Here is a 22,646-nt window from a genome sequence, read left to right as displayed (position 1 = left end):
CAGCCAGGGGAACCCGTTCACCGAGTCCCCCAGCCAATGCATTACACCTGACCGCTAGTTGGCCCAGGCCGGGGATCCCTGTGGAAGTGGGGACCCCCCCAATAAAGGGGTACCCCAGGCCGAGGCTAACCCCGGCACCCCTCTCCAGGGCACCCCAGGCCTGAGCTGATAGCCCAGGGCTATACCTACCACCCCTGGCCAGTGGCTGGCGGGTTGATTGTGTATAGTGTGGTGTAAAAAATAGATGAACTAATATTGTCTTTTGCTAAAGAACAACAGGTCCCAGAAAACCTGCCCTTAAGGGTCCACTGGTACCCATCGTGAAAATATAACTTTATTACAGTCCCTCTCACACATACTCACCTACAGTCCACCGTCGTCTTAAAACAAGTACCTCTAAGGACGGTACTACTAATGACAGCTCAGCCGTGGCATTTCTCTATAGAAATGTCTGGGCTGAGCGTTCATTGGCTGAAGGTCACCTACCGGTTCTCACCAATGAAGTCAGTGGTGGGAACCGTTCAGTGGCTGAGAGAGGCGGAGGCTGTCATTTGGGAAGTACCATCCTTAGAGGATGGTACTAAGGAGCTCATTCAGAGCCGCTCGCAAGTGGCCTGATGTTTGCGCACTGCGCATGCGCCGCGTCCGGCGTGCGCAAGCCCGGTTGAGTGACTGAAGTTCAGTCGCTACGGGGCTCGCAACAAGATGGGGCGGCTGTCAATGGTGAGTGACAGCTCTCCCCATTTTGTGGGCGGGTAGGGGGGGTGGCTGGACAAACGCAGGCGTTCCTTTAATAACGCCTGCCATTTGTTGGGCGGGCACACTGACATCACTACTGATATCAGTAGTGGACTTCCTGCTCTATTCGAGCAGGGAGTCCACTCGGCCTTGCGGCAGCCTAGACCCTACTGCAGGGTCTCGTCGCAAGGCTGATGGTCGCGATTATCGAGATGGTCTCCTGGGCCGCTCGCACAAGCTGTGGGTGATCCCCGCTGTGGGTGATCTCCCACAGCTTTGCGAGCTGCCGGAGGGAAAAAAAAAACGCCCACAGACCCAGCCAGCGGCTGCGAGCCGGTCTGAATCAGGGCCTAAGGACGTTAAGAAGACCGTGGATACCTACATGGACTGAAGAGGACGTGATCTTTTTTTTTTAAAGGTGCCGTGGATTTTACTGGGGATGGGGAAGTGATTGGCTACAGGGATTCTAGGTGAGTATGTGTGAGTGTGCATGTATGTTTTAATAAAATTATACTGTCATGGCGTGTGTGTCTTGTATTTATTTTAATATTTCTTTTGCAGGTCTACTACAGGTACCAGCGTGCCCTTAATGACCCGCATGCTGGCACTTATGGTTCTTCAAGTACCAGCCTGTGGGGGAGGCTTGCTGTGACCTGTAGTTCTCCAGCAAAATACAATATTAGTTCATCTATGTTTTACACCACACTTTAGACAATCAACCCGGCACCCACCAGCCAGGGGTGCCGGGGATAGCCCCGGGCTATCAGCCCCGGCCTGGGGCTCTGGAAAGAGTGGCCCCTTTATTGGTGGTCAGGTGTAATGCTTTGGCCGGGGGACCCGGTGAAAGAGTTCCCCTGGCTGTGGCATTACACCCCCGCTAGAAAGAGTCCAGTGCTGGTTATGGAAAATACAGGGAACCCCTGCTCATTTTGTCCCCTGTATTTCTAAAACCAGGAGCGGCTCGCTGAGCCCAGTGCTGGTTGTGCTAAATACAGGGAACCTCTGCGTCTTTTGTCCCCCATATTTACACAATCATAACTGGCTCTGAAAAGTCCGGGACTGGTTGTGCTTTTAGGGGGGGAGACCTCACGTCTTTTTTATTTTACACTTTGCAAGCTTTTTACACAGATACATGCACGGATCTCACTGATCTGTGCATTCATCTGTGCCTGAAGCAGGTATGGGAGGGGAGTGGTAATGCCTGTCAAGTGACGGCCGCATCGTGCAGGTCTGAGCGACGTATCGTTTGTCGTTTCGGTAGTGTGTACAAACTGCACGATAAGGGGAATCGTTAACGAAATTGACAGATCTGTACAAAAGATCTGAAGATGCGACCAACAACCCGCGGGAATACACTGGATGATATAAACGTCAGAATCAGCAAAATTGTTGAAGATATCGTCTAGTGCAGTGGTTCTCAAACTCCGGTCCTCAGGACCCCACACAGTTCACATCTTCCAGGTCACCCAGCAGGTGCACAGGTGTATTCATTACTCACTGGCACATTTTAAAAAATCCACGGGTGGAGATAATTATTTCACTTGTGATTTTGTGAGGAGACCTAGAAAACATGCACTGTTGGGGTCCTGAGGACCGAGTTTGAGAACCTGTGGTCTAGTTAACTGTGATTCAGTAGTGCCAGAACATTGTAGTAGGGTAAACACTCCTCTAAGGAGAACATGATACATGATTTTAAGGCAATAATGTTAATGATTTTTGAAACATTGCTAAATCACTACTACTGTATGTTGTTTTAATGCAACAGGATAAGTTAACTGTTGCCGAAAAGGCTTATTCTAGATTGAAAGTGCTCATGAGCAGGGCTCTCTCTAAACTCATATCTGTCCCTCCTTTGTCAATGTTCTATGTACTTTGATTTCTATATATGATTTGCTGTGTATATGGTTTGTTATACTGGCAATCCACAGCTGCAGTTTTGTTGTGCCTTATAACTTAACTATAATGATGAGTCTATAAACCTGAAATAAAAATGTACTCAAAATATACACTTTTGCTGTAAATCAGAAACGGCATACTATAACCCCATAGCACACAATAAGGGATGGTATGCCGTAACCCCATAACACGCAATCAGAGACAGTGTGCCATTACCCCATAACCCCAGAGATGGTATGCCGTAGCTCCATAGCACACAAACAGAGACGGTATACTGTAACCCCATAGCATGCAATAAGAGATGGTATGCCGTAACCCCATAGCACGCAATTAAAGATGGTATGCCGTAGCTCCATAGCACACAATCGGAGACGGTATGCCATAACCCCATAGCACACAATCCGAGCCGATATGCTGTAACCCCATAGCACGCAATCAGAGACGGTATGCCGTAACCTCATAGCACACAATCACAGATGGTATTCTATAACCCGATAGCACACAATCCGAGACGGTATGCTGTAATCCCATAGCACACAATCAGACGTTTACTTTCATTTCTTACCCTGTGATAGAAAAGTAATGGCTGTAATCTTACTGATGGCACATTGCAGCACTCTGCACCATGTTATTATTATAGATTTATTGTTTGAACATTTTCAATGGGGAGTCTGGAAGTGAATTGAATAATGGATTCATTAGCAAAACCATTTCTAGGGGCAGCTAAAAAGTAAATTCTAGGTAAAGCTCTTTTATGGTAAAAGGATTGCCAAGCTTTAAAAAAAAAAAAAAAAGAGGAAAAGATGATACCACGTGTAGCTTTCAGATAAGTTCCTGTAGTAGACGACCCTAAACTAAAACACAAGCTGTCCCTTATTAAAGAACAACTAGTTGGATGGATGTCATATATATTTATACTGTATGTATATGTGAAAATGTCAAGAACTTAAATAACTTATCAGGGTGAAAGATATGTGACATACAGATGTGTCCTCATACACTACTAGCTGCTGTACCCAGTTTCACCTGGGTAGACCTTCAATATTTACTGTCTCCATTTACAGCGAACCACTCCAATAACACATTAATCCTTCACCTCTATAGTAATGCATCTCTGCTATAGTAAGTCATTACCCTCCCTCACCTGTGCACATTCCACTCCATGACCTCTGTAGTATCACATTATCCTCGTTTACTTCTGTACTAACACATTTACTTTCTTCGCCCGTGTTCAACGTTCCCCTTCTTCACTGTGTAGAAATGCGATCCCTCCCTCACACCTGTAGTAACACATTACCCTCACTCACACCTGTAGTAACACATTCTCCTCTCACCTCTGTAGTAACACATTCTCCTCTCACCTCTGTAGTAACACATTACCCCCGCTCACCCCTGTAGTAACACATATCCCTCACTCACCCCTGTAGTAGCTCCATTACCATCGCTCACCCCTGTATTAACACATTCCCCTCCATTACCTGTAACACATTCCCTTCACCCCGTTGTAACACATTTGACATTCCCCTCCCTTACCTCTATAGTAACACATTTTCCTCTCTCACCTCTGAAGTAACATATTCCCTTCCCTCACTATTCAAATAGAGGAGCCACACCAACTGCCAGTGATGTTTGGCAGCATTTGGGTTGACAGTTGGTGTCTGAATATGACCTGTACTACAGCCATGATGAGACAGTCAGGACATTGCACAGGGGGAGGAAACATTTTAGCCCTTTTCACCCCCTTAGGAGCCAAATTTCCAAAGTGCACCTATGTCATGGAAGGCATATACTCCCTGATTTTCATGTTTCTAGGTCCAGGGGTTTGGGCTAGTCAATGATGAGTCAGTCAATTAGGACATTTGATTTTATACAGATGTAGCCATGCTCATCAAGGCATGGATGGCGCGACTGGTGTGTCTGCTTCTATGGCACGCGCCCACCATAGACTGCAATGGGTGAACTCTGGCCACACTTAGTCGTGACTCGGTGAGAGTTGCACTATGCCGCGATGCGTGTGCCCGTACACACACATTGCGGCAACGATGTTGCCGGCTGTATATATATAGATTGCTGCAGTGCCGCCAAACAGCCCTTCTCGACTCGCCAGGTCCCATGCGGCTCAGCTTTGTATATCTGTACAAAACGTTCTTCGATGCAGTATCCGCTGCTTTTTTTTTTTACGCCAGTTTTTGTTGTACTTCTTATACAGATCCAGACTCATATTGAAGTGTCACATAAGGAATGTATCAGTACAATCTCATGAAGCAGTTTTGTCGTACCTGATTGTGACTAAAGTCTCATACACTCTTGCTCCAGGAGCGATATCGTTAAACGTTTCTCCTGCACTGCCAGGCTCAATGTCGTTATCAAGGTCCTAAAGGCACCACAAGGCCCAGCCAGCACAAACGCACAGTGCAATATTGGTAAATTCCCAGATTAGTGCGTTGCAAAGATGAGAGCAGCAGATTAGGACAGCAGCAGAGCCGGAGACAGGGGTCTTAATAGAAGATGGTGACGGGTGGAAGCTCCAGGCACAGGAGCCCTCCAGAGATGACACACAATCAGTTCAGCGCTAAAGACAGGGAGCACAGAGTCTCAGGGAAAAGCCCCACCATGGAGCAGGAAGCAATGGCAGCACCACGTCAGAGCAGGGTTGGAGGCTGCAGCACAGACACAGGAGCGTCAGACGCAGTGAGAACAGCCACGGATCACTCCGCACAGCCCTTGAGCTTTTGTCGAGCGGGCGGAACAGGTGGTAAGCCGGCAGAGGGATCACAATGGGCAGCAGGATAAATGTATCAGTTAAAATGGCTGGAACGCTTAGGACACACGTCCAACTCCACTGCCATCCAGGCCACGCCGCCAAAAATATTTAAATTTTAAGACCACTAATGGTTTTTCTAGTAAGGTTAAAACCTTGACCTTTTATATCAAAGATGAACTTGAGCCACGCATAAAGTTATGGTTTATTATTGTTTATTTATATTAAGCCGCACTGTACTATACATTGAGGGGATACAAATAAATTACATATATATGGGAAAAAGCATCCCCAGTTATCAGAGATATTGACCCCCTGGAAATTCAGTAAATTTGCCACCTCTCGTGTCTAGATCTCTGGTTGGATAGCTGCTGGACCATCAATGTTCTCAACATGAGCAACGTCAAGAGCAATGAAATTCCCCTTCATACTGTGACAGAATGCCATGACCATTACATAATTCCTTGGTGAGGGTTAGTGTCTGATCAATGACTGTAGGGATCCTAGACAACGTACCCTTGTGATATACTAGTACGTATTGAAGTAATCTTAAAACAGTTACAACAGTGAAAATGGACCATTTCTAACCTTGCTGAAGCTGAAGGTATTCCCTAGAGATAGAGAACATGAAATCTCATAATAAAATACATAAGTTTCTAGCACTATAGCTTGTCACCTCCAACTCCTCCGACAAAAGAGATACCTTACCTGGAACCCTTTCTATGACTCTTGCCTACTACGCATTGCAGGCAGCATGAGCTCGCTCAGTAGTGGTGTATTAAGGCTACGTGCTGTTATTGTAGGATGCTTCCTTGACCTATTTGAATCGAATTCCATCTGAACAGTTTTCTGCCAAAAGACAAACACTACTTTAAAGCAGAGGTGATCCTCTCCCAATATAAACAGTATGGGCAAGGCGACAGGACATCCACTGGATCAAATGCGTTTGGCCTTTTTTATGGATAAAAATAAATAAAATTGAAAATGTCCAGGTTTTCACTGCTGCCTTTAATGTAGCTTTCTGTCCAGGCATGACATCACCCTCAGTCTTCGAGAGGGGAATTATTAATAGACAGCAATGGTGGCTGACGGTGAGCAAACGGACTCTGGGCTTAGTTAGAAGTGAAAATATCCATTCCGTATGTTGACATAGGTCTGCTTGAAATCTAATTGCCACCAAATTCAAAAAGCAGAGTGTAAGCTTTGGGCATAAATATGCCTACTGGCTGTGGTAAGTGTAACGCCTGCCAAACTTATCAAACTTTCCAGGACTGGCAAAGCGTGTGGAAATTAAAGCCTGCTAACCAAAGACATAACAGCAGATACAGTAAGGAAATGTTAGCACACTAGCATACATATTTGAAAAATGTAATGTGTTTCCTATTACCAAATGCCTCTATTTTCATCTGAGACGGATATCTAATTTTTCCTTTTCCCCCACTTGTAGAGCATAAAACACTTACGGACATATGAATTTAAGCCTTTTGTCATATTCATCAAGCCTCCGTCTATTGAACGGTTGAAAGAGACGAGGAAGAACTCCAAAGTTATGTCCAGCAAAGATGAGCGAGGATCATCAAAACACTTTACAGTAAGTACCCTACATTGGTCTCCAAGAGGGTGAATGGCCGTATTCATTTTTTTAAAGATATTATAGGCAAGTGTTTAAACATTTTTTTTCTAGGCCATTTATTTCCCTCCTAATAAAGTGCCAGTAAGTCTGCTTGGAGCGCTCACCATTTTGTACAGTTTTCACTGTATGACTTCTCTTTGCCACAATCTCTTTATCTCCTCCCAAAGTTCTCTCTTATTGTACTGTGATAACTTTCATAGGCTAGTTACTTAGGGGCATGGCATCGTGGCAAGTGGTGTGTCAACATTGGAGGCATGGTATGATACCGTTTGATGTGTGGCCATGACTGGAAGCGACCAAAAATATAATGGGCAAAAGAGGTAGCTTCACAACTCCCTGAGGTTGCACACAATTTGCACAGAGGTATAGCATAAACCTATACTTATCTTATATATCACCCTGTGCTAAACAAAGTGGCTGTAAGCAAAAATAGTTTTTTTTTTTTTTTTTTAGATTACAGTGTCTTTACATATGAACAGGCCTGCTGGGTCTAGTCCTACATATAATACTCCCAGACTTACCTTCAAGTGAACAGGAATTAAATCCACTTAAACACATTTTTATATAAGTGTATTTACTTTATTACTCATCAATAAATCAATATCCTTCCTTTGGGGAAAGTTGATATTTAGACAGATAAAACTCTTTAGGGGATAATGCTTCTCTGTCTTCTATTACTTTGTAATGGAATTGGTAATAATTAGCATTTTACAGCAGCCTAAAGCTTCAGAAATATAAGTTACAGATTTGCATTATTACATTATCCTTGGTAATAGATATGCCGTGGATTTTTCAGTTTGTTTGTAATGCAAAGTTCTATTTAGGTCATATTTTGTGCAGGGGACACTGAGTCAGTACAAATCAAAAACTACTTTGCAGGATCACAACATCGCGCCAATCCGTCGCTTGTGTATGGGCCCCTATAGCCTCAGTTATTTCTTAAATTATTAACACCCACAATCCACCCAACACCTCTCATTGGCTGATACCAGCTGTTGCAACTTTACCCCCCCCCCCCTCTCTCTTCTCTCTTTCTCCCCCCCCCCCCCAGCCCCCTGGATATTTATTCCCCAAAAAATTTAAAAGTGCCTGTTACCCCACATTTTCTGACATGTGGCACTAACTGGATAATGTAAAAGTCAGTGATATCAACATTATAATGTTTCTGATTAGAGGTTTAGAAAAGTTTAGATAGAGCTTCTGTGATGACAAAGACATGCTTTTCAGCTGGATATTTGCAAGAAGTATGTGTGAAGTAAGGAAAGCTGTGTGTAGAATGATTTTGGGGGTTACTAATACTAAGTACTTGTACCCTCTAATTTTTTGATGACTTGAAATATGTGAATAGATTTGTTTAGTTATTGAAGTAGATATTCAGAACAAAGTTTCACACAAATATGGCAATGTGTAATGGGAAACATTTAAACAGAGCTATTTTCAACAATCTAGCACACTTTCCACTGTCAAAAATACCTTCTTGGTTTCATTTTTGTTCCTAATCTTTAAAGCAGTAATTGTTACAAATGCTAATAAGGTCTGTATTTGTGTAAACCACTGAAAAGCTTAAAACACAGTTCTGGTCATTCGTTACTGCTGAATTAGTAACTGCGCTGCCTCTGTGTGTGCGAGTGTCTCATTGTATGTACACCAGCACTTCACAGTATTTAAGGTGCGTACACACTAGACATATTTTGCCCGATTTCGATGCATTGGAATGACAAATCGTGTGAAATATGTCCAAATCGTGAGTGTCCCACTCACGATAACGATGCCAATGCTCGTCCCCGCGGGTCAAACGTCGCATTTCAGATCTTGCCTACAGCAGGCAAGATCTAACAATCTCGTTAAGAAGATTAATGTCGTTAGTCATATCGTTTGTCAGATTGGACAGTTTATGCAACATATTGTTGGTCTGGGAGTGCAGGGGAGCTGCCAGGGGAGTTCAAGGGAAATCGGTGACGACATTGCATCTTTTGCGAGTCGTCTAGTGTGTAGGAACACGACTGTTATATATTTCTGTCCCTAGTTCTCTGGGATATTTGATTGTCTGGGATATGTACAGGGTGGAAAAATGTTGCATCAAAATTCAACCTACTTCCACTATAGAAACACACTTTTTATTCATGTTCACTTTCTTGTTTTTCTCCTAAATTAATTGCAAAAGTGAGAGGATATTCAATCTGTCACTTTTGTGTGTTTATAGTTTTTCATTACATTTTAAATGGCCCTAAAATGTACTTTTCTGCAGAACTGCAACTTGAATGTGCTGCGTGTTGTATTCTATGTATATTGTATGCATTGTGGTCTCCAGTTATGTTTTGTGTTTAATATTATTGCCCCTCTAAATCCAGCAAAAAAAAACCTGCAGAAGAGGTGACCGATTTGTAAAATGCTGCATAGCAAATTTACCACTTCATGTCCGTAAACATTATTTCCACCCTTTAACTCCTTTATCCCAACTGCAAAATTAATTCTGATTTCTCTACTCTTCAGCGCAAAAGTTTGAGTGTATTTTCAACTAAACTGCAATCGCACATCAAGGGATGCCAAACGTTTATACCCCAGAGATGGCGCCATATTAGGGCACATAGGTATACACTTACTTGTAAAACTTGGCACATTTCTGCAACTACATGCTCATCTTCATTAAAAAAAAAACCACTATTTACACTTTTGTTCGTCAATATCTTAAATCATCATTGCAAATACAATATGACTTACCATCTGCTTGTACCTGCTCACTATAAAACTACGTATTTGCAACTCGCTCATTTTCACATCCGTAGTTACAAATTGTAAGATTTGTTGGAATGTTTTTTTTACAAGTTTTTGAGTTCTGTCGGTTTCTAAAAATTTCTAGGTGTAGTGTGAAAAATCATTCTGTAACATCAGAAAATGTCAAATTAAAGTTTCCAAATAATTGAGTTGTAGCTTATGTATTGTGTGTCTTAAACAGATTTTATTTTGCCGCTCACAGCACAAAAGTTCCATATATAGGAATAATGCCTATTAAAGTTAATGTGGCACCAAATGTTATTGTGTGTATTGGTACAGAAAAATGTAATATTCTGTATAAATCTTTATTATTTTAAACATTTTCGGTCTTTCAATTTAGGGATTATGCAAAACAAGTTTTTTATAAACTCACAAAAGTTTAAATTTATTTGGAATTTGGCAGAGAATGCTCATTATCTATATTTCAGCAGTGGTAAAAAGCTATTTGGCGTATTAACATTTTACCCAATGGCTGTTATAGGAGCATTCACGCATCAAATCTTTTAGTCCGTGTACCATGTTATAGATCAGATGTGAGTTGCTCACATCATGCCGTCCCAGCATCTGTTTGAGGAGTCCCCTGATTATATTAGATATTCTATACTTTCTTTTGGAAAATTACTTTTTTGAGTTCCCAAAACAATGCCATATTAAATCTTGACCCCTCCCAAAACAACGTCACACTGATGGATGAGAACACAGAACAATGGTGTACTGATTGATGCATGTCATCCCAGAACAGTGGCGTGCTGATGCATGTCATCCCAGAACAAAGGCAGGCTGACACATGTTATCCCAGAACAGTGGCGTGCTGATGCATGTCATCCCAGAACAAAGGCAGACTGACACATGTTATCCCAGAACAATGGCGTGCTGATGCATGTCATCCCAGAACAATGGCACACTGGCACGTCATCCCAGAACAATGGCGCACTGACGCATGGCATCCCAGAACAATGGTGCGCTGAAGCATGTCATCCCAGAACAGTGGTGCGCTGACGCATGTCATCCCAGAACAATGGCACACTGGTGCGTGTCATCCCAGAACAATGGCAAATGTCATCTCAGAACAATGGCACGCTGGCACAAGTCATCCCAGAACAATGGCACACTGAAGCATATCATCCCAGAACAATGATGCGCTGACTCATGTTATCCCAGAAATTTGTACGTGAGCACATGTCATCCCAGAACAATGGCACACTGGCACATGTCATCCCAGAACAATGGCACACTGGCACGTGTCATCCTAGAAAAATGGCACGCTGATGCATGTCAGCCCAGAATAATGGCATATGTCATCCCAGAATAAAGGCACACTGACACATGTCATCCCAGAACAATGGTGCGCTAATGCATGTCATCCCAGAACAATTACATGTGCACGCATGTCATCCCAGAACAATGGCACACTGGTGTGTGTCATCCCAGAACAAAGGCACGTTGACACAAGTCATCCCAGAACAATATTGCACTGAAGCATGTCATCCCAGAACAATGGCACACTGAAGCATGTCATCCCAGAACAATGGCACACTGAAGCATGTCATCCCAGAACAATGGCACACTGAAGCATGTCATCCCAGTACAATGGCACACTGAAGCATGTCATCCCAGAACAATGGCGCGCTGATGCATGTCATCCCAGAACAATGGCACATGTCATCCCAGAACAAAGGCACGCTGACACGTCATCCCAGAACAGTTGCGTGCTGATGCATGTCATCCCAGAACAATGGTGCACTGAAGCATGTCAACCCAGAACAATTGCACGTGAATGCGTGTCATCTCAGAACAATGGCACTCTGGTGCGTGTCATCCGAGAACAATGGCACATGTCATCCCAGAACAACTGCGTGCTGATGCATGTCATCCCAGAACAATGGTGCACTGAAGCATGTCAACCCAGAACAATGGTGCACTGCCCCATGTCATCCCAGTACAATTGCTCGTGAATGCATGTCATCCCAGAACAATGGTCGCTGATGCATGTCATCCCAGAACAATGGCACGTCATCTCAGAACAATTGTGCGCTGACGCATGTCACGCAAGTACAATGGCACGCTAGCGCATGTCATCTCAGAACAATGGTGCGCTGATGAATGTTATCTCAGAACCCTGGTGTGCTGATACATGTCATCTCAACAGTAGCGGACTGACGCATGTCATCTCGGAACAATAGTGCGCTGACGCATGTCATGAATGGCGCTCTGACGCATGTCATCCCAGAACAAGGGCACATTGGTGCATGTCATCCCAGAACAATGGTGCACTGATACATGTCATCCCAGAACAATGGCACATTTGTCAGGATGCGGCCTGGGCTTCGGCCACTACTCACCTCCGCACCGGCGTCCTTGGGCTTAGGTGTTCAGTCGCTGGGAGTGGAGGTGAGTGGTGGCTGAGTAATTCTCCCCGGGGTCCATGCGTGCGTCCTGGTTTCCGGGGGGCCGGACATGGGTGCAGCCATGTTGGTCCATGTCACCAGACTAGTCTCTCCCAATGGTAGTCCTGCGGTCACTCAGCTGATCCTCTGATCCAATGACCAGCTGCCTAAGGGTATTTAAGTCTGACTCCATGAACAGGAAACTGCTGTTCAACTTCACTGTTCCAGTGACTGATACTCACCAGTGTTTCTCGATGTAATGTCCTTAGTGTGTTGCTTCAGACGTCTTGCTGTCCTCCAGTGTTATTTATATCAGCTCCCTTGCTGACTTCCAGTGTGTCATTTCAGCTCTCTCACTGAACTCCAGTTCTTTACATTGCAGCTCTTGTGTTTTTATTATTGTGCTGTTCAGTTCCCCAGCTGCCTCCCTGTGTTACTGTGGTGTCAGATTTCATGCTAATTACTAGTTAGATCTTAGCTGGATCTCTAGCAATTCCCAGTACATGCCTGTATCCACATTTCTCTGTGTTTCTCTATGCAAGTCAGCGCCTGGATCTCTAGCAATTTCCAATACATGCTGTGATACATTTCCCTGTGTTATCAGTGCAAGTCAACTACTAAATCCTTTACAATTCTCAGTGCATTCCTGTGTTACGATCTCCTGTGTTCAAGTAGTCAGTTCATATGCTGATCTCCTGTGTTCAAATATTCAGTTCATACGCTGATCTCCTGTGTTCAAGTATTCAGTTTGTATGCTGATCTCCTGTGTTCAAGTATTCAGTTCATACGCTGATCTCCTGTGTTCAAGTATTCAGTTCATACGCTGATCTCCTATGTTCAAGTATTTCGTTCTTACGCTGGCCTCTAGTGTTATTACATTCCTAGGCTTCCCAGTGCTAATTTATTCTAATATAGTTCCGGTCTTCCTGCCACTCCAAGGTACCTGTCCAGAGGGCCGCAACATGCTCACTGGGTGCAGCGAAACCCATATCCCAACTGGAGGGGTCACTCGTGAAGACCACCAAGTGAGTTAGACTCCGCGCCTCTGAGCAGGTCTAGCCAAACTTGGGTTTGGCCGCAGTAGGGAGACCTAGTACTGTCACTCACCTGGTCGTTTCCTAGCCACTTTTGTCTTCTCCCGAGGAACTTCCCATACAGTTCCTGACAACATTGGCACATGTTATCACAGAACAATGGCACTCTTATGCATGTCATCCCAGAACAGCACACTGGCACATGTAATCACAGAACAATGGCACACTGGTGCATGTCGTCCCAGAACAATGATGCACTGTCGCATGTCATGCCAGAACAATGGCACACTGGGGCATGTAATCACAGAACATTGGTGCACTAAAGCATTTTATCCCAGTACAATGGCACACTTGCGCATGCCATCCCAGAACAATGATGCACTGTCGCATGTCATCCCAGAACAATGGCACACTTGCGCATGTAATCACAGAACAGTGGTGCACTGAAGCACGTTATCCCAGTACAATGGTGCGCTGACGCATATCATCCCAGAACAATGGCACACTGGTGCGTGTCATCTCAGAACAATGTCACGCTGATGCATGTCATTCCAGAACAATGGCATATGTCATCCCAGAACAAAGGCACTAGCGCATGTCATCTCAGAACCCTGGTGTGCTGATACATGTCATCTCAACAGTAGCGCACTGACGCATGTCATCTGAGAACAATAGTGCGCTGACGCATGTCATCAATCGCGCTCTGACACATGTCATCCCAGAACAATGATGCACTGTTGCATGTCATCCCAGAACAATGGCTTATGTCATCCCAGAACAAAGGCACTAGCACATGTCATCTGTGAACAATGGTGCGCTGATGCATGTTATCTCAGAACCCTGGTGTGCTGATACATGTCATCTCAACTGAAGCGCACTGATGGATGTCATCTCAGAACTATAGTGCGCTGATGCATGTCATCCCAGAACAATGATGCACTGTTGCATGTCATCCCAGAACAATGATGCACTGTTGCATATCATCCCAGAAAAATGGCACACGGGGGCATGTAATCACAAAACAGTGGTGCACTAAAGCATTTATCCCAGTACAATGGCACACTGGCGCATGTCATCCCAGTACAATGGTGCGCTGACGCATATTATCCCAGAACAATGGCGCGCTGATGCATGGCATCCCAGAACAATGGCGCGCTGATGCATGGCATCCCAGAACAATGGCGCGCTGATGCATGTCATCTCGGAACAATAACTCATTGACGTATGTCATCTCAGAACAATGGTGGTTGAATGTATGTCTTCACATAATGGCGCACTGTGCATGTCATAACAGAGAAGTGGCGGGCGTCCCGCTCCTTGCACCTCCCTCCCAGAGAGCAGGTAAGTATGTATGGCTGTGTTACAGCTGATTGGTGCCTTTATTCAGAAAAGAGGAAGTTACATTATTGCAACTTTCTGTTTTCTGAGCATGGTGCATTGCTTGCCACGTGCAATATATGGCCCAGAGCAGTGAAAAATTTGGTGGAAAGCTGTCTGAAAATATATATTTTTGTATAAAATAAATGGATAACTCATTCTCACCCTTTCATATGGGAATAAAATAAACTGTTACATTAGTGTGCTGGTGTATTGTGTATGTCTTTTTCCTTTGCTGAATAAACATAGCTAATAAAACATGAGGGCATTCAGATAGCAAGTTCAATAAATCCAGTCTTGCTTCAGTAGAATTCCACATCTGTAGTCATTTCCTTTACAGTCTCCTTGTTCCCTGACCGCTAGTTTGTCCATGCAAATCATCACTTTGGTATTGGTTTGAGCCGTTAGTAAACATGGGAAAATGCCAGAGATGTGTACTTGTTAGGCTTGGTTAGCAAAAGAATCCATTGACATAAAGGACATATACATCTCATTACCTTGTGGTCTCTTCTGTTTCTGTTTGTGCATTCAATATAATTGACTTTAAACATAGGGGGAAAAGGGAACATGTGAAGAGTGGTGTATGGAGTCTGCTGTAATGAGAGGCAGGAAGCTGGAAGCAGTTTGTCTGGCTGTGTCCCAACCCTTACAGAATATATATACGGTGTTCTGAGATGCCCTCTGTCTAAGCTGACTGTGACACATGGTTTGTCAAAGTACTAGTCTGTCTATAAAAGTCCATCTGCCACCTGCACAGAGTGAGGGAAGCCATTTTGAGTTGTGAGAATGTATCCTGTTTGTTCACTTCTGCCCCCTAATGATATCACTAGTTCCAACTGATTGCCTATAAACATTCAGTCTTTAAAATGGCTGCACTGCAAGTAGTCTACAGGTATACTTTAAAGAACAGACATTTTACAATACAAAACCACGTCAATTGAAATGAATAAAAATATTCTTATTATAAGAGATGGGTTACGTGCGCTCCTGGGTACTGTGTGTATGGACAGGGAGGGGGGGAGAGAGGGAGAGGAGTTGGAGTGGGTGGGTAGTCAGTGTGTATTGTGGTGGGAGTGCCAACGGGCACGTGGACAATCCACGTCAACCAAACATTTTGGCCCTAACTGGAACTTGAGAGAGCTGCTCCCTGCCACGGACTTCGGGCACCTACCGGTAAGTAAGCATCACCCCTCCTCACCAGTGCGGGATGCCGCAACTGGGGACAACCCCCGACCACCACAACCAGAGCAACCCAGTTCTCAAGTCTGTAGACCAAAGGTCCAGCAGGGGAACATGCAGCAGTAAGGACCGCATGTCAAGGAGCCCCCTCAAAGGGTTTACCCATCTCCCAAACTGTGTACTGCACCTGTTCACCCCCATTGGGCAGCACGCCCCCACGAACAATCCAGAGACGCAACAATTCCCCGAGGAGCACTGTGTCTCCAATCAAAAGAAGGAACTAATATCAACACAATTAACACAAATAAATTATTTCACCTTTACTCACTCACCCAGCCTACTGTGTGTTCTTTATACCTCACCATAATACACACTGACCACCCACCCCCTCCAACTCCTCTCCCCACCTCCCTGTCCATATACACAGTACCCAGGAGCACACGTAACCCATCTCTTATCACGTTAACCTACAAGTAGAACCCCTACTATATGCTGCAGCACCATCCCCCCTACCCAATCCCAAACAACACATCCCCAACAACACCCCGAAACACATCCTAACCAACAATTACCTTACTTATTAAATACGCAGTCACCCTCAAAAAACACTAAAGTTTCTTCTCTGGTATTCTTTTAATGAAAAGGGACATTTGTGGTGTCAGATTGTTAGTTTTCATTGCACTTTTGTTTATAGTCCATGATTTTGCATAAATGGTGGTAAAATACTTTGTTCTGTCTTACCCTGTGTTGCACTGGAGCTCTCCCACCTTTTTAGAAACTGGTAAGAACCACATTATAGTGTCTAAGTGGATTCTGATACAGGATCTAAATCTCAAACGACAAATCATCAGCAAACTTACATCAGATTATAAAATTTCACTGTAGAATAAGCCATTTCCCAAAATTGCAGTGTTCCCGGGATCAAGTCTTCGATTTCTGCTTTTACTTTCCACTCTGTATTTGTAATTTCCACTTTTTGCTGAATGTATTGTTCTTAAATAGAGCTATGTAAATCATTCTGCTCTTGATGTATAATAATTAAAGGTCCCCAGATAACAAAAGTAGGAGGAATTCTAAGTAGGACCTTAATGGGCAAATTCCGGTGGAAAGACATTCAGAAATTTTGCACCTAAATGTGGAATAAGGTGACTATGCCACAGAACAGTTTTGAAAATGTAGCTTACTTGCATTAACTGCTCCAGCTATGAGATTGCAGTACTATTAATTTGACTCTGCCTTCTGCACTGGCATGGTGTTGCATGATAGAGAAGCACCATAAGTAGCTTTTAAAAAGACTTGCTTACTGCATTTAGGGTTTAGTAATGCTGACTCCTACAGTTTGATTCCCACCAGGCTGGTAACTGCATTTCACTGGGTTTGTATTAGTTTCTTCAGGGTGCTCTAGTGTCGTCCTACAGACCAGACATACTGCTAGGTTAAAGTACAGTACTACCAACTGACTTGATGTATGTCTCTGGGAGTGAAATTAGGTTGTAGGCAAGGGCTAGGGATAGAGCACCTTGAATTATGTATTATTATAAAGCACTGCAGAGAATGTTGCCACTATATACGAGGATGAGTCAAAAATTATCCGCACTCTGACTGTAGAATTTATTTTAATCAACTTTCAGAAAAGACACATACATTATTTTTCGACATAATCTCCCTGCTTTTCAATACACTTTGTCCATCTGTCAACAAGCTTTCGTATTCCCTTATTAAAAAAAGTTATAGGCTGAGCTGCGAGTCACAAATGCACCGCTGTCTTCACCTCTTCATCAGACGGGAATCTTCGTCCTCTTAGGGCTTCTGAATTGCAAATGATTTGCAACATATTTCACTGTCACTCGTCTGTCCAACAGAAATAGTTCACGTGCACGCTCAATGTTCTCATCAGTCGTGGACCTGGATAGGTGTCCGGCTCCTTCTTCATGGCTGACACTTGTTTGACCTTCTTTGAACTTCTCTGTCCATTCATACACACTTCTTCACGGCAAAACTCTTTCTCCATACTGTGCACAACGTTTTCGATAAATATCAGCACCAGACACACCCTCAGACAACAAGAAACGAATCACTGCACGCTGCTCTTTTATGCAAATCATAAGTGGAGCGGCCATTTTTTCTTGCACTGCAGTCACAAATGAAGTGACGTAACACATCCAAACCTGCACAGCAGTGACTGGGGAGCGAGTGACCTAGTACGGAAAGCGTAGATAAGACAGTTTGGCCAACAGAAGTTTTACTATAATTGGAGTGCGGATAATAATTGACCCTCGTATGTAAATTCTAATATTTTTTTTATGATACAGGTTTTGACATATATGAATAATGGTTTTACTTGCGGCTTACTTTTTTCACTTTCACTTTTTATTTACCTGTGTTATAGGAAGAAGACTTTGAAGAAATGATTAGATCAGCACAAGTCATGGAACTCCAGTACGACCACTTCTTTGACAAAGTTATTGTGAATGACGACCTCACCACAGCATACAATGAACTGAAGTCCACCCTTGACAGGCTGGAGACAGATAGCTGCTGGGTACCTGTGAGCTGGCTCCATTCCTGAACCCCATGGCACACAACACAAATAGTTTTTATTTTATGTTATTTTTTTATTAAATGAATAATATACATGTGTACCATGGTGGGCTTTCTCATCCGCTCTGGTGGAATTATTTTAAAGTGTAATTTTATTTTTCTTGAGAGACTGCTTAAGGCATTACAGAAGTAAGACAACCTTGTTTTTTATGTAAAGAGTATGGGAAGCCAGGATCAAGCAGCAAGTAAACATGGAGAGGTCTGTGTATGTTGTGTGGCACCAGGTGTTTAGTAATATTATTTGTTCTAAGCCCTACAGATGCAGTTTATAGTCTATATGTTGCTTATCCACAATGGAAGCAGCCATTTTAATGGACAGTGAGAATGTAGCTTGGACCTACAGTAGTGACATCACTGAGGTACTTCATGCCCAGGTAGTTTCTACTGGAGTGATAGGCGGATTATTGGTTGAGCTGGCAACAAGGCACCCTAGGCTGCTGCCTGTTGCAGAGTAGGCACTGGGGTCACCCTAGGCTGCTGCCTATTGCAGAGTAGGCACTGGGGGCACCCTAGGCTGCTGCCTATTGCAGAGTAGGCACAGCTTGCCCTAACTTATTTTTATGGGGTTTTTTTGGCAATTAAAGATGGAGAGGGAGCCCAAACCAGTATGTTGCCAGGGGTCCCATGGAGTCTGGCAACAAGTACACCTACAGGGATCCACTAATGGTTAGCTAGTTAGAATATAGTAGCTTGAATGATCTTCCTTGTATTTTTTAAAGTACTGAATATTTAAACTGTTCGGGTGCCAGAAGGGTTAAATGTGCTAATAATTGCTTGGTAATATAATAGTGCTTAGGTCAAAAAAGGATTTGTCCTAAGACCATAGAACCTAATAATGTATCCTCTTGGCAGCCAATAATTTAACACTAGGGTTCAATACACTGGAAAACAAATGCTATTTTGAGGATGGGTCTGTACATGTGCTGCAGGTGAGAATTAGCACTGCTGGGTCAATGGTATGAAATATTAATGCATTTATGTAAGCTGATACAAAACAAAATATAGATGTCTTGTAATATTATCTATACTATTTATAAATCTTGATCACTGGTGGATTGAAATGTGTGCTCCGATAAAGGGGTTTGTGCTTTTTTTGTTTTTAAATAATTAGCATTTTGTTTTTCTTCATATTTTCTTTGTGGATGGTGGGGTTTAATAAGTGAATTTGCTGTAGATCATAGACCTCCTGTGTCAGCCCAATGCAGTTTATACCGTGCTGCTCTCACATTATATTTTGTGGTAAGCAACTTTTGAATTCTTGACCAATAGGAGGTGATTCAATTAGCTGCAATGTAGTAGCCTCATTAGTTTTGCTTTTTTTACGGTGATAAAGTCACAAATTGTTGCTCACACTTCCTAGGTGAAATGAGCGAGTTTTGCATTTTTTTCACATGATCATTACATACACAGTAAGCTGCAACAACGCACAAGGCTACTACGGAAATTGCCATCTAACTGCATTTCGCCCTAGTAGGCAGATTCAGTTGTCACTTGCATTGCACTAAACTGACTAGGAACTGGACTAAGGGGTCTATTTACTTAGCAGTGTTAGGAGACAGAGTGAAAAGTGATAAGGTGCCAGCCAATCAGCTCCCAACTGTCATCTCACAGGCTGCGTTTGAAAAATGACAGTTGGGAGCTGATTGGCTGGCACCTTATCACTTTTCACTCTCTCCTAACACTGCTTAGTAACTAGACCCCTAAGTTCTTTATGTCCCATTAGGGTTAAATCTTTTTTGCTCAGTTTTTGTAGTTAGTAGGAAAAACCTTTATTATATATATATTTTTTTTTTTTTATTTTTTTTTTTGTACAGTGATCACTGGAACATGGACACACACTTAGAAGGACGGTTCTGTTAACATTACAGAGACTAGCTAACATACTCACTGCCACAATGAGTAATGTAGAACCTTAGCACAATAAGAAATCGCACTGTGTATAACACTGTACTTTTTTTTTTTTCCGGTCATGTTGAAGTTTAATCATACATCTATGTTAGTGTTTCTGTCACATGGGTTCATCTTTGCAATAATGGAGGCATATTGAACTGGTTGATTTATAGTGGACCTCTCACCCACTCACAGTTGAGGCAGCCATTTTGTGTTTGAACTATATCAGAGGCATGTGTCAGCCTGTCAGTTTATTTGGCACTGATATGTCTCAGTCATGTTACTCTTTCCTAGTGAATTGATTGGGCCATGCAGTGTGCTAAACCAAATGAATACTGGTCCAGGCTGCAGGACAGCCGCCTCTGTGTGCAGGTGATAAGTCATGTTAAGTGAAATAAAAGCAACACTTTCCAATTAAACACTCACAAGTGTACATTTTTAATTGAACCCCCAAATATTGTGAGATTAAAACTTTTTTGTAATATTTTCATATCAGATATAGCGTCTCTTAAAAGACGTGCACAGTATGGGTATTTATCATATGTTACACATCACTGCAGTAAAATAGCCCACACATTAGTATTTTAAGTAGATAATTTCAGCAGATGTCACCAATTAGCATCACACATGGTACTACTGATGGGCTGTGACACATGTATATATAAAAAGGAACTTGAAATTCATTTTGCAGGCAAATCTGCTTGTGTGTTACTATCAAATATCAGTACTGTTATATAGTCATTTACTACCTGCTCTCATAGGAAAATATGTATTTAAGCTGTTGTTTATGAGGTCAATAAATGAGGGTTATATATGTTGCCTTTACATTCCATGTAAATATTCCCCATCTTTTAAGCAACATGCAAAAGCTGATGTACAAATTAGGTTAGGCCATTAGTATGGTAACAGTGTGTACATGGATCAGTACAAGGGGTTCTATTATCAGAAAATAGCTGTGTTCTGTAAATTAGTTGTCAATTCTTAGAAGTTAATGTATGGATGGTCACAAACGCTCACCGGCATGTCACATCCGCAGTGTTAACATCACCAGTTGTACAGGCTTCAGAATATACCTCTTTGAGCACTGCAGATTTAAACTGGCTGTCCACTGTGTACGTGTACCTGCGCTGAACATCCACATACCAGTTCTAGGCAACACTGCCTAGATTATATAAAGAATGGGTTTAACTCATTGTATTTAGTAACAATGCAGACTACACTGTAATAATGTGAATAAACAAAAGTTGCAAGAGCGCATGTACAAACCATTAAGGGGGGGGCGATTCAATTGTTTTTTTGGGCGTGATAATTAATGAGCGCCCAGTTTGCTATTCAATTGTTCTGGGCGCTCATTAATTATCGCCCTCTTCGCCACCTAAAAGATTAGGTTTAGCTTTCTAAAACGGCTAAACCCGTCTTAATTCATGGTAAGGGCGCGCTATCTGCGGTTAGCGCACCCTAACCAGTGTGATTCAGACACATTTCTGCTCGCGCACTCCAGAGTGCGTGCAGAAATGCCAACGCTAGCGGCTATCGCACCCTGACAGAGCAACAATTGAATTGCTTTGTCGGGCGTCGTAAAAAAAAAAGGCCACCGGCAGAACGATTGAATTCCCCCCAGGTAATCCACTTCTTTAATATAATTATTCAGACGTATTCTGATGGATTATATGATTTGAAGTTCCTAAAGAGAACAGGTTTAAGGGGAAAAAAACGGTGAATTTTGTATAAGATTAAATTGTTTTCTGTCCCAATAATTCTCAGGTTAAGAATATTTATAGGAATTCCGGAATCTAGGGGTCAGTGAATTGATGTGTAAGAAAGTTCCCAATAGATTTCTGTGTCGTTCCTTCAGATTTTCTTTAGCTGTGCTAGATAATGGGAGGATAACGTGTACACTCACAGTGGAGGTCATTTATCAACGCAGCGCCCTCTTTGTTAGTGTCTTTTGTTTCAGTGCACTTAGCTTATTGCACCATCTCATAGCTGGCAAAGATCGAGTCCTATCCTAGAATTTTAATAGCACATAGCTTGTACGCTTGCAGTTGCACTTAGGCTTTGGAGCGCTTTGCCCAATTTAAATACTCACAACTGCCACGTAATAAAAAAATAACCCCTTTATTCTCTCATAAATCACAAATTAGTCTAAGCCAAGCAAGTTAGATTTTAGCAGAACCATGGGATATGTTATTAAATAAAATTGACAAATGTTTTTGCATAGGGCACCCTATTACATAAAATTAGCCTCTGCCCTAGTGAATTGATGGACTACAGTCTCAGGACTTATTATTCTGTCAGCCCACAACATACAACATGGCTCCCTCACCGCTATGAAGGAGAAGTGGTCAACAAATCTTTTTTTTTTTTTTAAACAC

At 42.9% G+C, this 22,646-nt stretch overlaps 1 protein-coding gene across 2 annotated transcripts in view; it reads left to right on the top strand.

Moving 5' to 3' along the window:
• The window catches only part of MPP7 (MAGUK p55 scaffold protein 7), a 432,558-nt gene extending 412,628 nt beyond the window's left edge, over positions 1-19,930 (top strand). For both annotated transcript variants that reach the window (XM_088447791.1, XM_088447792.1), the window contains 2 exons: positions 6,843-6,986; positions 18,170-19,930. In XM_088447791.1, coding sequence (XP_088303917.1) covers positions 6,843-6,986; positions 18,170-18,349 — 324 coding nt within the window. In that variant the 3' untranslated portion in view covers positions 18,350-19,930. The remainder of the gene's footprint in view (positions 1-6,842; positions 6,987-18,169) is intronic.
• The last annotated feature ends 2,716 nt before the right edge of the window (positions 19,931-22,646 follow it).

This window comes from Taudactylus pleione, unplaced genomic scaffold (genome assembly GCF_031769625.1).
Source record: "Taudactylus pleione unplaced genomic scaffold, aTauple2 ptg000439l, whole genome shotgun sequence".
Taxonomy (NCBI): Eukaryota; Metazoa; Chordata; class Amphibia; order Anura; family Myobatrachidae; genus Taudactylus; species Taudactylus pleione.
This window is presented reverse-complemented; position numbering and strand designations above follow the sequence as displayed.